The 16,094-nt window shown below is 37.8% G+C and overlaps 1 protein-coding gene across 1 annotated transcript; it reads right to left on the bottom strand.

Moving 5' to 3' along the window:
* Positions 1 to 3,695: 3,695 nt before the first annotated feature.
* On the bottom strand, positions 3,696 to 15,193 carry chrdl2 (chordin-like 2). The gene is made up of 11 exons (XM_017493602.2): positions 14,988 to 15,193; positions 14,525 to 14,628; positions 14,285 to 14,378; positions 13,255 to 13,400; positions 10,782 to 10,875; positions 9,803 to 9,858; positions 8,929 to 9,097; positions 7,903 to 8,091; positions 7,600 to 7,776; positions 6,281 to 6,373; positions 3,696 to 5,417 (listed from the first exon to the last, which is right to left on the bottom strand). The coding sequence occupies exons 1-11, from the start codon at positions 15,070 to 15,072 to the stop codon at positions 5,284 to 5,286; spliced, it is 1,341 nt and encodes a 446-aa protein (XP_017349091.1). The 5' UTR covers positions 15,073 to 15,193; the 3' UTR covers positions 3,696 to 5,283.
* Between the last annotated feature and the right edge of the window lie 901 nt (positions 15,194 to 16,094).

Below are 16,094 nucleotides of genomic sequence, written 5' to 3'. Positions count from 1 at the left end.
GTGCAGCCGGAAAGTATTCACAGCATTTCACTATTTCCACATTTTGTTATGTTACAGCCTTATTCCAAAATGGATTAAATTAATTATTTTCCTCAAAATTCTACAAACAATACCCTATAATGACAACGTGAAAGAAGTTTGTTTGAAATCTTTGCAAATTTATTAAAAATAAAAAACAAAAAAACACATGTACATAAGTATTCACAGCCTTTGCTCAATACTTTGTTGAAGCACCTTCGGCACCAATTACAGCCTCAAGTCTTTTTGAGTATGATGCTACAAGCTTGGCACAAGTTTTTTGGGCAGTTTCTCCCTTTCTTCTTTGCAGGACCTTTCAAGCTCCATCAGGTTAGATAGGGAGTGTCGGTGCACAGCCATTTTCAGATCTCTCCAGAGATGTTCAATCGGGTTCAAGTCTGGGCTCTGGCTAGGCCACTCAAGGACATTCACAGAGTTGTCCTGTAGCCACTCCTTTGTTATATTGGCTATGTGCTTAGGGTCTGCAAGATTCTCCTCTATCCACAGAGACATGCTGGAGCTCTGTCAGCATGACCATCTGGTTTTTGGTCACCTCCCTGACTAAGGGCCTTCTCCCCTGATCGCTCAGCTCTAGGAAGAGTCCTGGTGGTTCCAATTTACGGCTGATGGAGGCCACTGTGCTCATTGGGACCTTCAATGCTGCACAAATGTTTCTGTATCCTTCCCCAGATCTGTGCCTCGATACAATCCTGTCTCGGAGGTCTACAGACAATTCCTTGGACTTTATGGCTTGGTTTGTGCTCTGACATGCATTGTTAACTGTGGGACCTTATATAGACAGGTGTGTGCCTTTCCAAATCATGTCCAATCAACTGAATTTACCACAGGTGGACTCCAATCAAGTTGTAGAAACATCTCAAGGATGATCAGTGGAAACAGGATGCACCTGAGCTCAATTTTGAGTGTCATGGCAAAGGCTGTGAATACTTATGTACATGTGCTTTTTTTGTTTTTTATTTTTAATAAATTTGCAAAGATTTCAAACAAACTTCTTTCACGTTGTCATTATGGGGTATTGTTTGTAGAATTTTGAGGAAAATAATGAATTTAATCCATTTTGGAATAAGGCTGTAACATAACAAAATGTGGACAAAGTGAAGCGCTGTGAATACTTTCCGGATGCATTGTACTTATTCACAGTTTTCTTAAACACAGCACCATACCCTCAAACATACATACAAACAAAAAATCTATTTGGTTTTCAGATAGTCAGTGGTTGTTAGCTTCCCAAAATTATTCTACTTGAAACCCTTGATGAAACACAGTGTTGTTTCTGTTATGGAAAAAATCACACACACACACACACACACACACACACACACACACACACACATATATATAAATATATATATATATATATATATATATATATATATATATATATATATATATATAAAAATATATATATATATATATATATAAATATATATATATATACATACATATATATATATATATATATATATATATATATATATATATATATATATATATATATATATATATATATATATATATATATATATATTTCAAGTGATCATAATATTTTTGCATGTGATCATGTGAGTCATATATAATCACATGAGAAGGTGCATTTCATTGTATTAGGCCATGAAATTGAATGTGAAGAATTATTCATAAGAGAAAATCACATCTGAAGAATCAAACCCTATTCCCCACATTTGACAAAACATTTATGTGAAAATAAAATCATATGCTGAACATGTGAAAAGTCCAATACATATGAAAAAGGTGTGTCTAAAACCAACATTTGTAAATTTTACATGTGAATCCTTTTCAAGAGGGTCTTATTAGAGGGAAAATATATTGTATTTAACCAGTTGAATGGCTTTTGGTGCACTGGGTAGCATTGCAGCCTCAGCACCAGGGTCCTTGGTTCTGTCCTGAGCTTGGGTTAACGTCTGTGTGAATTTCCTTTAGGTTTCCTACTCACAAAAAACATGCCAGTTGCCAGGAGTTGGATTAGTTACACTTAACTGCCCCTAGGTGGGAATGAGTGTGTTTATGGTGTTCTTTGAAGGATTTGCGTTTTATCCAGTGTGTACTGCAAGCTCTGGGATAAGCTCCAGTGCGACCCTGACCAGGATAAAGCAGAAACTGAAGACAAATGTCCCATATTTTTATTTATTTATTTTACCTTTGGGTTTCCTCTCTTTATCATTGCTATAGCAACAGAGATGTCAATATCTTTAGATCTGCTGCTGCTGAATGTCTTAAAATTGGAAAGGAGAAATCCTTTATTTTTTATAGCATGAAGACACAAACAGCTTGTGTGGTGATTTAGTGACTGTGTTGAGCCCACATGCTGGAGGACTGTAAATATTGTTGAACGGATACATTTTTTCCGCTCCTGATGAGCACATCTTTCATATTTTTGTCTCTCCTGAATGAGGTTTAATTGAGATAACTGAACATTTCTGCATGTTTTAAAACCCAGAACACATTTCCCTTTCTCCGTGTAGATTTAAGGCTTTAACTTGGCTATAACACTAGTAGAAAGCCTGAGCAGTAATACTCACACAGAGAACTGACCCTTCTGCTTGATTTATACCCACTGACTGCCCCCAGCTGTTCAAATTGCCAGAGCCAAGACTAAGCATGCATAGCGGAATTGGCCAAATGCTTTTTAGAGGGAATTCAAAACCAACCTCCTTCCAACAATGAAAGGACCATGCAAATGCCAAAGATGGCAATGCTCAAAATCGAGTTTGTACTCGAGCAGCAAGTGTTGACCTCTGTGGGAAATGCAGCAGAAAGTTCCAAACTCATCAAGCTAAATATAACACAGGTATAAAATGTGTAATATTAGATTCCTTCTCGGGCATTAGGGTATACACTTTTAATTTTTAAAGATTTTTAAAAAAATCTATGAATTAAACACAATGCCATAAATACACACACTGAGAAGAGTGTAATAGACTAAAATTATAATATCTATCAGTAGATCGAAAACCATAGGTATTAGGGTTGAGAATTGCATTATATCACAAGGTCTCATCAATGGCATAATAAGAAGTACGTGAGGCAAACCAATGTGCACACACACACACACACACACACACACACACACACACACACAAAGGTAGATTAGATGATTTCAAATTTTGATAAATGTTTCATGCCATATTTCCTCTGAATACCAAACACAGTAAACAGAAAAGTTTGTTGAAACTAAAACACACTAAACTTACAATTCTGTCACATTGTATGTTCTTTTATGTATCTCTACTGCTTTTCTGATGTGTGCTTAATCTATCCGCTTTAAGTTTCTCCTCTAAAGGCATTTTGGCTGAAAAAAGGATAATAGAATAAATAAGCTTGTTCACATTCATTACACCTGTGACTGTAATTCACATACGTATTCTCAATCACTGCTGATGATGTGTTACAGATGTGTCAGAGAAGTGGGCTGAAATATTTCAGCTCAAATGGAAATCAAATCTAGGGGGGTTTCACTCTGTACAATCTCCTGACATGATTGTCACTTATTGTATAAGCTGCATGAATCTACAGTCTGGGCTAGAAAAGGATCAGCTGCAGCCTTGTGTCTTCATACCATCTTACAACTGCTGGTGGTACTGTTGTGCTCGATTCCACAAAAGTCCAAAATAATCCACCTTAAAATGACAAAAATAAAACTTTAAATTGATGTCTTGTTTTTATTTATTTATTCATTATTATACACAATCGGTGGGGTCTTGGGGGTGCTTAGCCCTGCTAGCCTATTTATACCAGCTGCCCCTGGAACACAGTCTGCCTCTTCGTAACTCTGGAGAGAACAAATTGCCAGAAAGTGCCAGATCCAACAGCCAGCAAAAATAATTCACAGCTTCATTGTGTGGCCATTAAGGTCTTCAACTGAGGGGCTTCTGTTGCAAAACATTTTGTCAGGCCTTCAGTGAGAGATGAGCAGCGCTGTCTGGCACTATGTGTGAGTCCAGGACAATGACTCATTGTGCTTGGGGAAGGAGGGGAAAGTGGGCTTTTGGGGTTCAGAGAAAAGGGAAAGTGGATATTACTCTTTGAACTTCTCGAGTCTGGGTCCGTGGCCAGGCCCAGTTTGCTGTGAACAAGCATGGATTATCCTCCACCTGGTGACCCGAACAAGGCTGTTGACAACCAGCTGACAGGCCACGTCCTCACCAAACCTCAGTTTGGCTACAGAACACCATCTCCATTAAACTAACAATCCTCTGGGAATTTGTTATTGAAATCATGTCAGTTGCCTCTGCCATGAAAACTGCACTGTACTGTAATATGCCACAACAGATGCTAAAAGTCTGGTCTTTTGGTAAACTTGACAAATACTAGATTTATTAATGATTGCATGGTTAAAATAAGACAGCCATATGTCTTAACAAGGCCTGTCCTGTTCTGTATTCTTGGAAAATTCTGACCTACATTTATATCAAATTAACAGAGCTCTCTTGTTGCACTCATGCTGTTAGACTACCACAACCCTTGAGAAAACAAACTTTAACACTGTAGCACATGCCAAAATTTTAGAGTAGCGCAAGTAAGAGCCATAAATCCTAAAAATCCTAAAGTGCCTTCAATGGCTCATTGTCCAGCCAGAACAGCTTATGTAAGAACACTTGCCTCTGGTCAGAGGTTCTCACATTTAATTTCTCTACCATGGTATAAAATGTTCTGTGAATACAGACATAATGTTCTTATTGACCATTCCTTAATCCATTTTTTCCCCAGTCAAAAATGACATCTCTTCTTCATTACAATAAATATTAAGATTCTTTTTAGTATTAAAATTATTTAATGGGTGTATAACTAATGACAATGATAAAAAAAAATGTGGCCTACATCAACTTTATAAAAGCATCCTGGCCAATAATCTGCTTACATTCCTACTTATACTTCTCTTTAATTACTGTACAAATACAGTGATTACTTTGTTTGAATCACATCCACAAGTTTTTCCTTAATAAAAAGCAATATTTCCATACTTCCCTTTCTTGCTTCAGAACTGAGACATCTGTATGTGTTTACGTTCCCTTCTGTATTTTGACAAAACGACACTATTGACTTCACTCCAGTTCAAGGCCTCTACAAAAGCTACATCTCATATGGGACAGCAAAGTTCTTCTGCCGGTCTCTGTTTTTCCACTAAAACACATTGTGTGTGTTCTGTTTTGTGTTCTGATAATAAAAGAAGTGTTGGACGCTGAGCTGATATGCTGTTCCAGACCAGAGAGGACACTCGGAGGACTAAGACGTGCAAAGAATGTCCAGCTGATCAGGGTTTAAGTACTTCACTACCTCTTTAATGCCATCTTCACACGTCCTGTTCCTACTGATGTCTTTCTCTTTGTCTTCTTCCTCTTTGAACTTTCTCCAAGCATCTGAGGGGGAAAAATATACACACACTATATAATACTAATGAATGACAGAGGGTTGTGATGAAGCAAGTTACTGTTACCACCCAGTAGTTGATTATTTTTCAATAACAGCATGTCCTGAGGTGTTTTATTCCAATTACCTCAATTTCTTTTATAATTACAATATATTAAAGTACACATCATACTTTTTATCCAATTAAATTTATAATTAATGTTTTATATATAAAGGAACAGTTTTACCACTGACTGTTACTAAGCTCTGACACCGGAGACTTAGAGAAAACTTTTTTCTTTTTTTTTTAAATTTGCGTATATGGGGCAACTGCCATGCAAATCCATGTGTAAGCTGTTAATATCGAAATCATAACTTAATAGAACAAGTGCATTCATATAAATCTGTCGTTTGCCTGACAGATAAAGATAATCAACACCTTTTGACCAACCACAAGTGAAAATTTAATTGGTCTAACATTAAATAATCTACACTGCCAAGTAATACAAGGCTTTGTATCAAGCTTGTTTCGTGAGACAATAGCTATGTAAATAGGAAATCACATTATGCCTTCATATTTTAAGCAAAAATGTTCAATTTCCTTTTGTATAATGCTGTGTCTGTGGTTACTGCCCTGACCTGCAGGTACCCCAAATGAGCCCCGTATGTTCCACTTTATTACACTTTTCGTACACATTCACTATGCACTTGTACATGCAGTTCATCTGCATGAACTTAAATGATTCCCCTCATAAACCATTTATTATCTGTAATTTCAAAGTACATGACATTTTTCACACATTAATACACCTAATACAGCATTAACAAAATAACTTTATAAAGAAGAAAGGAGGAAAATGATACAAAAACTCACCCTCATCTAATGTAGTCAGTAGAATATAATTCTCTGGATGCTCTATAAGGTCCTTTTTTTGAACATCACCGGTTTCCATCAAATGAAGTACCCCTAGAAATATTAAAAATCAGTTACTTACAACTTCGCTTCCAGTTATTACTGTAGTCTCTAATTTATTCAAAGGTTAACATAATGTCAATGACTATTGAAAGAATAGTTCAATGAAAAAATCAAATGTACACAATTTCCCCTTCTAGTCAATTAGCCATGTACGACATGTTTGGTGTATTCATTTAGTTCCCTTTAGTTCCCACGCTGTGGGAAGCGCCCTCGTGCATGACCGGTATCTGAAGTCTGTGTAAAATCACACCTATTTATAGGCCTGCCGTGGTCAGGTGACATGGCATATTGCACATAAAATGGTGTCTGAAAACCACGTCATCAGCTTCTTTTTGTCTGAAGTGCAAACCCAATTTACGGGCATACCCCAGTATGACAAAGTTATACAAGGTCTAGAGAACATATGTAACCCAGACGTTCCCTTTCAAAGGAAATCAACGTTGCGTAAGCTTCACTCTGTGGGAACTAGTATACCATCTCTGTCATACTGAGTGTATGTCACAGAGACTCCATCAATAGGGGTGTGGCTGGCCAAAATGGAGCCAACCTTGCTGAGAAATATTCCTGTAAGAACTCCAGGACTGCAGCATTGCACAGTTTACTGGGTATCACTGCTGTTCCTAGCATTTAACATGGTCTCTACAATCTCGGTTGAGGGAATGAGACATTGCATAACTTTGTCATAGTGGGGTATGCCAGTAAATTGCGTCTGCGCTTCAGACAAAGAGAAGCTGATGACGTGGTTTACAGAAGCCGTTTTATAGTCATGTGACGTGTGATATGCCACGTCACCTGACCACAGCAGGCTTATAAATAGGTGTGATTTTACACAGACTTCAGATATTGGTCATGCATGAGGGCGCATCCCACAGCGTGAAGCTCACACAACGTTGAGTTCCCTTTGAAAGGGAACGAGGCAAGAAATGAACAAACAAAAACTGAGTCTGTCTCAGCCAAAATCTTTTCTGTTTCTGCACATGTACAAATCTTCACATAATTGTTCGTCACTCAAGTTCATAAAGTCATTTTAAATAAACAATATTGTAAGATAGAAGATGAATGTAAAAGTGTATTGGAACTATATTACCATCTTCTTTGCTTAGAGTTTTTATCCAAAATTTTGCCTTAAATTTCTGGGAGGTAGTGGCTAGACCCCATAACCTTACAGCATTCAGTACACTGTGCTGGTAGGAGTGGTAGGTGTTCATATGCTTTACCGTCTACTGTTTTCCATACTTGCACCTCAACCTCTGTGGCTCCTTGTCTCTCAATGGCGATTTTTCGCACTGTGTCTTCCTCATGAGCAGCAGATGAAGATTCGACTTTATACACCAGAAGACTGTTATTGTCCTGTCCCAGATAACACTCTGTCCTATTATTCTCAGTCTTACTCTCTGTCAGATATAGAAAAAAAAGATAATACGAAGAAATGTCAGTACGTAAAACACCCAGGGACATATACTGTAGGATTTACCATAAAAGTGGCACATGTACAATAAATTGAAGGCGTGTTACGCTACCTGGGCAAATTTTACAGCATTTTCCTTCTATCTTCATGGGGTGTTTGCATGGGTACTGGTTGGGGCAGGTGAGGCGTTTGCACTCCTGAAGGCCATCTCTGCAGGTGCACAGGATGCACTCCAGAACCTTCCCCAGCACAGGGTGCCACACGTCACCATGGGAGTAGGTCTTCCCACTGTACATGCAAGCTTAGACAAACAACTGTGAGAAAGAGTTGGCGCCAAAAATATTTTGACAGCAGTATGCTCTGATGTTTGTATTTTTCAAAAATTGCACATTCACTTATAAGTGTAATTGAAAAGACCCTATACAATGTTAGCTACCTTGATACGGGTCTTTCTGGATGGCACATTTTTAAGGTTTGTACTTACCAAAAACAGATTATTCTCTAATCTCACCTTGTCTTCAGTGGATAATCTAGCATGGATAATGGACATTTGTACCTAAGAACTGTTACTGTAATCATAAACCTCTATCATGCGCTCATACCAGGATGCTTATTTATAGTCTGCTCATACTGAATATCCTTTCACACTTAGTACTATTTGAGTTTATGGTGTACAGTTGTAGATATATAATCTGGTGCCACCCAGAAAAAAAGATGTTCCCTTTCAGGACTGAATTCTCAAAAGGTTTCTTCCTCGTGTCATTTTGCCATTTGGACTTTCTTTGTCTCTTCTTGCTTGCTAGTTAGCATCTAAATCTAAAATTTACATCCAGATTTCCACAATGTTGCTATGTGACTAATTACAGCGATTGATAAAAGCACTATGTAAATTAAATTGAAGCCCATATATGAACTTAAACTCACAACAATCAAGCGTTTCTGAATAAGTAACTGGACCTCAAATATAGTTCAATCATAAGTTTTCTCAAAAATCACGTAATATTAGCTAATGCTAGCTAATGCTAGCTACCTGGCTGAGAATCCACTGATGATGTCCAAGACACACCATCTGTGTTACACAATCCTAGATTCTCCAGACCCTGTTAACTAATTCAGCTAGAGATCTTGTGGAGCTCACCTCTCTGGTGTTTGCGCTGTAAGAGGATCTTCACTGTGGTATCAGCCGCTCCTTTAAGCTGCAGTGTTTGTAGGTTAAGGCCTCTCGGTGAGCCTCTGAGTGCGGCCGGTGTAACTCGTGTGACCCGGTTCTTCACCTGCTCTCCTGTGCACTGATCTACAGAATGCCTCTGTGGTTTGAGGAGATAAAAAGACAAGATGTTGGGCCTTTGTAAATGACTCATGGCCAACTTCCCCTTTCTATCCGAGTCTCCCATTCACAGGACAGCTCATTTCAACAAAACTGAATGTGCTTCAAAACATTTCTTTGAACCGAGTCCTGGACGAAGGAATTTGAACTTTTGTTCTCCCATCAAACGGACCGAACATTTAAATCTTTATACCACTGCATAGCTTTTTAATATTTCGTTTTATTTATGGTTGTTCCTGCTTTCATTCCCATCCATCCAACCATCCATCCATCCATCTCTTGTATTTAAAATTATTCAGGCTGGCTCTCTGCTGAAGGGTTCTTCAATCTTATCCGCAAAAGCCTGGTCTGGCTGCAGGTTTTCATTACAGCCAAACTGGAGGCACACTTGATAGTTTTCTGGAGACTAAGGTGAACTGATTAAACAAGTGAAATCGGGTGCTTGGCTCCTGCTTGGTTGGAATGAAAGCCTGCAGCCACATCGGCTCTTTGTGGATCAGACTGAAGACCCCTGCTCTACTGTATGTATGTTGTCATGCATGTATAGTGTTCAGTTTCACTGGGAAATCATACAGCAGAGCAGTACTATAGTACTAGCAGCAGAGCTATGCAGAGCTGATTAATAGCTATACATTTATTATGTATAAGTAATGATGCACTATTAGTATATAAGAACAATACATACTACTCCTCGGTTCAGTTGCTGCCCTCCATCGTCATGCGAATTGTCAGGTGGACCCTCTGATCATGTCACAGAAACAAGAGTCATATTTCCTAAGTAAGTCTGCAAGTACTAATGTGCCAAATTTACAGAAAACCAATAAATAAGACATATCTACACCCATCCATTTCATTTCAAAACATAAAATGTGGTGTTTATAATTACCACCATTACATTCAACAAAATTGTTGACTACATTTATACCACAGTACTAGTGAATTCTTGAACCTTAATTGGAACCTTAATTTGATTAATTGTTTACAGCAGCAGCTCTGGCAATAGCGCCAGTAATTCAAATGATAGGTAATGTGCTCGTTCTAATACATTATTGTTTCTATAGTAAAAACTCGTAATATACATAATTTAACCCTAATAGAAACATTATAGAGAAACATTCTCCGTAAAATGGTGAAGGTTTCTGTAAAGACACCTTTTTAATTTGTGGAAGGAATCTCCAGTTGTTACAGTTAGTAAGTTTTACACCAGAGGAAAGTGTTCATGATAGAGGCCTGTGTTTTTTGTCTTATTAGAGAGAAACAATAGAGGCTGGTGTGGGAACAACTGTTTATAGATGCCATAATGTAAGCAATAACAGGAACTAACTTGTGAATGTTCCACAACTTTTAATGTAACTTTAAATGGATAAAAAGTGAGATGTGTCGCTCATTAATGAATATAAATTTGTAATCATTGGCATATTCCTGTGGTATAAGAGAAAAAAAAAACATTTTGGGACATGCTGTTATAGATAAATTATCTAAACTTTGGTGTTGTACTCTTGAATCTGCTTTGCGTCAGACCACATCACACCACCCCACAACAGCGTGCCCCCAAGTGTTTCATTACATAATTCATTACATAATTTACTATAATAAATATCATTTTTTTCAAATGTTACATATAAAATAAAGTCCTACATAAACTTAATCCTAATAATGATCACCTTTGCAAACAAAGCAGCATGTATCTGGAACAGAGATGGGTGAAGAGCATGTGATGGGTTGACAGGTTTTCAGTGCACAAAAAATATTTCCACCCTTGGAGGCCAAGAAAGAACAGAGAGACAAGTGACAATGTAGACACACTAAAGTAAACTGATTTAATCCTCATTTTACCACATTAGATCCCGACCTTAGTATTATAAATCCTCTTTAGGTGAAGAGCTGTTGGAGCATCAACATTTTTGACATTATAGCTATAAAACTCTAAAGTACTGAAATCTGCATTCAATCTACCGTTCAAATCTACAGCGCAACAAGAGCTACAAACATGCATTACCATTTCTATAATAACAACTAACACAGGGACCTGTATGGTGGACACTCCACATACACTCACTGTCCACTTTATTAGGAACACCTGTACACCTGCACATTCATGCAGTCATATGGCAGCAGCGCAATGCAAAAAAAAAATGGGGAAAAGTGTGATCTCTGTAACTTTAACAGTGGCATGGGTGTTGGTGCTGGATGGGCTAGTTTGAGTATTTCATAAACTGCTGATCTCCTGGGATTTTCACACACAACAGTTGAAGATTAGAAGTCTGTGCCCATGATAGCCTCAATTTTTGTTCTTGGCTGACAGGAGTGGAACCTGATGTGGTCTTCTGCTATTGCAGCCCATCCACCTCAATTTTTCTTGTGTTCTGAGAGGCTGTCAGCTCAGACCAGTCTGGCCATTCTCTTCTGATCTCTCTCATCAACAATGTGTTTCAGCCTGCAGACCCTCTGCTTACAGGATGTTTTTTTTGTTTTTGTTTTTTTTTGAACCATTCTGTGTAAACTCTAGAGGCTGTTGTGTCTAGAGTTCCCAGGAGATCAGCAGTTTCTGAAATACTCAAACCAGCCCATCTGGTACCAACAACCACACCATGGTTAAAGTCACAGTGGCCACATTTTTCCCCATTCTGATGTTTGATGTGAACATTAATCGAAACTCTTGACTCGTATCTGCATGATTTTATGCATTGTGCTGCTGCCCCATGATTGGTTGAATGAATAACTGCATAAATGAACAGGTGTACAGGTGTTCCTATTAAAGTGGAAGGGGTGAGTGTAAACGTATTTTAAAAATATATTTTTTGATATGATAAACGTTTCTGTAAGGAGACTTTTGTTGAACATTTATGGAAGTAGCCTACTCTGCTTGTGATTTGTAACAGTCAGATTGTATGGCTGTAATCGTAAGTTTTCCACCACAGGAAAGTCTTTAGGACAGACAACCTTGCACTTTGCGGTGTCTAAGTAATATGATAAGCTGAATTTTTTTGTCTTATTAACTTAATGAGAGAGAGAGAGAGAGAGAGAGAGAGAGAGAGAGAGAGAGAGAGATTCTGCTGAGGGAATGACTGTTTATAGCTGTTAAAACAAAAGTGATTACAGGAACAATCTCGTTTTGTGGATGTTTCACAACATTACATTTAACACAAACAAGTATGAAGTATTATTCTTTAATGAATAAAAAATATATTTGCTGTGGTATGAGAAGAACAAAACACATTGGGAGGTGTCGTTATAGAAAAAAAAAAATCAATATCAGGGTAGTCACAGTAATTCCGCTTCATGTCGGACCACCCCATGGGGTGCCATCACTCATTATTTTCCTATAACAGCACGAAATGTTTTGTTCTTCACATATTGCATGAAAAAAACCTTAAAATAAAATAAAAAAATAACACAAAAGGTATCCCCTAGACTTCTTTTTAAACAAAGTACCAGACGGAATCTTATATTAAAGCGGTCATGGCATGCTTGTGATTGTAAATGCCAGTATCGCAGATGGGTCACAACTTTTATGTTTTAATGTAAAAATCAATCTGTTTTTTAATATACAAAAGCAAGGTTGCGTTCTACATACAATCAGGTCCATAAGTTTTTGGGCAGTGACACAATCTTCTGAATTTTGCCTCTGTACGGTTCTTTACAGGCCTCTTGTAAAGTTCCTGCTATCTCTCTGATAGGTCAGTATTGTTTTTTCGGCCTAACAATGGCCTCCTTCATTTGCACTGACACGTCTTTGGAACGCATATCGAGAGTTCCCATGAACAACTACCAAGTACAAATTCAACACTTGGAATGAACTCCAGACTTTTTATCTCATTAATTTGTCATGAAGCAATGAAGAAACAGGCCACATCTGGCCATGAAACTGCTTATCAGTCAACTGTCCAATTACTTTTGAGCCTGTGAAAATGGTGGGACTCCTAAATGGTTAGTCCAATATTTTTGCTAAACCCATCGAATTAAAGCTGAAAGTCTACACTTCAATCACATATTGGTTGCTTCATTTCAAATCCATTGTGGTGGTGTATAGAGGCAAAATGACAAAAGTCGGGCCAATGTCCAAATACTTATCGACCTGACTGTGCATAAAAGGAATGTAGGGGGAAAAGCATTGTAAAACATGCAATCACTCACAGAGCATGTGCACATAACACACTGGTTGGACTGTCGGGATGGGAACAGATCGTGATTAGTGAAGGTCTCGCCCATTTGGTATGTGGTCCCATTGTAGCGACAGGTTTTAACGGGAGCCCTCAAACCCGCAGGGGGCCTCTGTTCATCTGTGCCAGAATACAGCAGTATATACAATATTAATAGGAAATACAAACATTAAAAAAATGTGTGTGTATGTGTATATATATATATATATATATATATATATATATATATATATATATATATATATATATATATATATATATATATATATATATATATATATATATATAAAAATGTGTGTGTATGTGTATATATATATATATATATATATATATATATATATATATATATATATATGAAGAACAACCTATCTATCTATCTATTCATCCATCCATCTACTGGTTAATTATCTATAAACAGTCAGACAGGCAGAAAATCAGATTACTAATAAAACTGAAGAAGCCTGTCTGATAATCAGTTCAGAATTTCAGCATTTGAACACACAATGCAAAACTCAAAGCATTCCATACATTATAATAATGTGAGTGTAACTTGTCAATACTGAGATACGATCCATAAAATGACAGAGCCAGCTGAGACGAGGCGTCACATAAAACTAACCAAGCCACATGAATAATATTAAAGGCATTCAAACAACTCCTATAAAGATCCTAATGGCATCTGTGCCGCACAGGACATGAAGAAAGTCTCACTGCTGAAAACAGTCTATCATTAGAAAGACAGTCTACCATTCTATATTTTATATTAAAAGTTTGTTTCACACATCTGTATGGATAAACAGATATCTATCTTTCTTTCTGTCTCTCTATAGGGAGTTAACCATTAGGTGGCTGGATGGATGGACAGACAGAGAGACAGACAGATATTAATTAGCAGTACAGCACATGTAGTCATCTTCACTTTTATTACTATTCTTATGATTAATCTTGTGTACTAAAACTGTGTGTGTGTGTGTGTGTGTGTGTGTGTGTGTGTGTGTGTGTACCTGCACAGCGTGGGCAGCACTGCTGTGAGTCGGTCACTGGATTGTCACAGCGCAGAGTGGGGCATTTGATGGGGTTACATTTCACATGGCCAGACTTGGAAGGGTCACAGATGCATGAGAGTCAGACAGAAAGAATATGGAGACAAATCTACCCCCCCCCCCGCGCGCTATCCAAACACACACATACTATATACATTTCAAAAAATATTCACTGTAGCTAATTGTAAGTACAGTACATACTTCAGCGCAAGCACAGCGCATGCAGAACATGAACCCAAACGGCTCTAGATAAGGATGCCAGCTGTCTCCTGGGCTGTAGGTCTTCTCCTTAAACGTGCAATACACTGCACACATGAGACAGAAAATAAACTCAGATATAACACTGATACTTACCACTGAGGTTCACAGCCTACACATTAAGTGATTATTATTTTAAAATAACAATTATCCTTCCATAATAATAATAATAATAATAATAATAATAATAATAATAATAAAGTGCGCCTTCCATGATAAGTCAATCCGAGTCTGGAGCAGGTGACAAAAAGAGCTTTATAAAGTCGCCGGGAATATTTCCGACAGTGAAACATCCAATTCATCAAGACGGTGTGAAACTGAACACCAACTCTGATGTTATACAAGCAGTCCACAGAGAGTAACATCTCAACATTCTCCCTAATGTAGTCAATCTTCTGACACTTACTTTTCCGGCTTTGTGCTGCTTCTGTCTCACACCACACAAACCACCGCATAACGGCTAAAATAAAAACCTGCTTCAGATATGGCATTCTTCTTTTCCTAATCTCACCTAATTCCAGTGAACAGATAGTCCTAACTTTTTTTTGTACTCTTCACTTAGTAACTGCGACAGCAGCGACTACCGGAGAGACTACTGCAGTCGGAAAATGCTCACGGGGTTTATAGAAAAGCGCCCCCTACAGGAAAACAGGCGATTTTACACAAGCACCTCGGGTAAAACTAGACATCAAAGTACTATTTTTCATTTCTGTTGAGGCCTATAAAATAATAAAATCGACTGAGAATGCAATCAGTTGAAATCACACCACAGACATTAGCGTGGCATGACTGTAGCATGGTAATTGGTGCCAGGTTTTGAATGTTCTAGAAACTGCACATCTTGTATTTTCATCCAGGACAGTCTCTAGGGTTTATACAGAATGGGGGAGAAAACACTTAGTGAGCAGCTGTTTGGTGGGTGGAAACACCCTGTTGATGAGAGAGATCAGATTAGAATGGCCAGACTAGTTCGAGCTGTCAGGAAGGCTATGGTAATGCAAATAACTTTTTACAGCCTCGGTGAGCAGAAAAGCATCTCAGAATACCCAACAATCCCAACATTTCAAGCATCTCAGAATGCTTTTCTGAACCTTGAGGTGGACGGGCTACAACAACAATGGGCTCCACTCCGGAAATCTTAGAACAGGAATCTGAAGTTACAATGGGCATGGGCGCACCTGTAGACAGTTGAACCCTTTCATGCATAACGTCCATTTGAAGCTGTTTTTGAGGGAAATATTAAAAGTAAATCAGCTCCACATCACTTAAGAACATCCTGATTTCTGTAGCTCTCTAAACTGTTCACCTTTCTCAGTGCAGAATGTTTCTGGTATATCTTTATTTATCATGTCTTTGTGCACAAATCCCAAATTAAAAGAATAAGTTTTTTTTTTAGATGGTTAACAGTTTATATACACATTGTAAGATTTGTTGAAATTTTTATTTCAGGTACAGTGTTTTATACTGATTTACTCATCATATTAATACACATGGACAATGTAAATGATGTGAA

The sequence above is a fragment of the Ictalurus punctatus genome, chromosome 18 (assembly GCF_001660625.3).
Source record: "Ictalurus punctatus breed USDA103 chromosome 18, Coco_2.0, whole genome shotgun sequence".
Lineage (NCBI taxonomy): Eukaryota > Metazoa > Chordata > Actinopteri > Siluriformes > Ictaluridae > Ictalurus > Ictalurus punctatus.
The sequence above is the reverse complement of the archived record's forward strand: the minus strand, read 5'-3'. Positions and strand labels throughout refer to the sequence as shown.

What these genes read in the sequence shown, in the direction of transcription:
- chrdl2 (XM_017493602.2), bottom strand. Translation starts at nt 15,072, where the DNA reads ATGCCATATCTGAAGCAGGTTTTTATTTTAGCCGTTATGCGGTGGTTT. An exon ending in GTGCTGCCCACGCTGTGCAG is followed by an intron (nt 13,401 to 14,284) that starts GTACACACACAC and finishes ATTCTGGCACAG; the next exon opens with ATGAACAGAGGCCCCCTGCG. An exon ending in AGCAACTGAACCGAGGAGTA is followed by an intron (nt 9,098 to 9,802) that starts GTATGTATTGTT and finishes CTCAAACCACAG; the next exon opens with AGGCATTCTGTAGATCAGTG.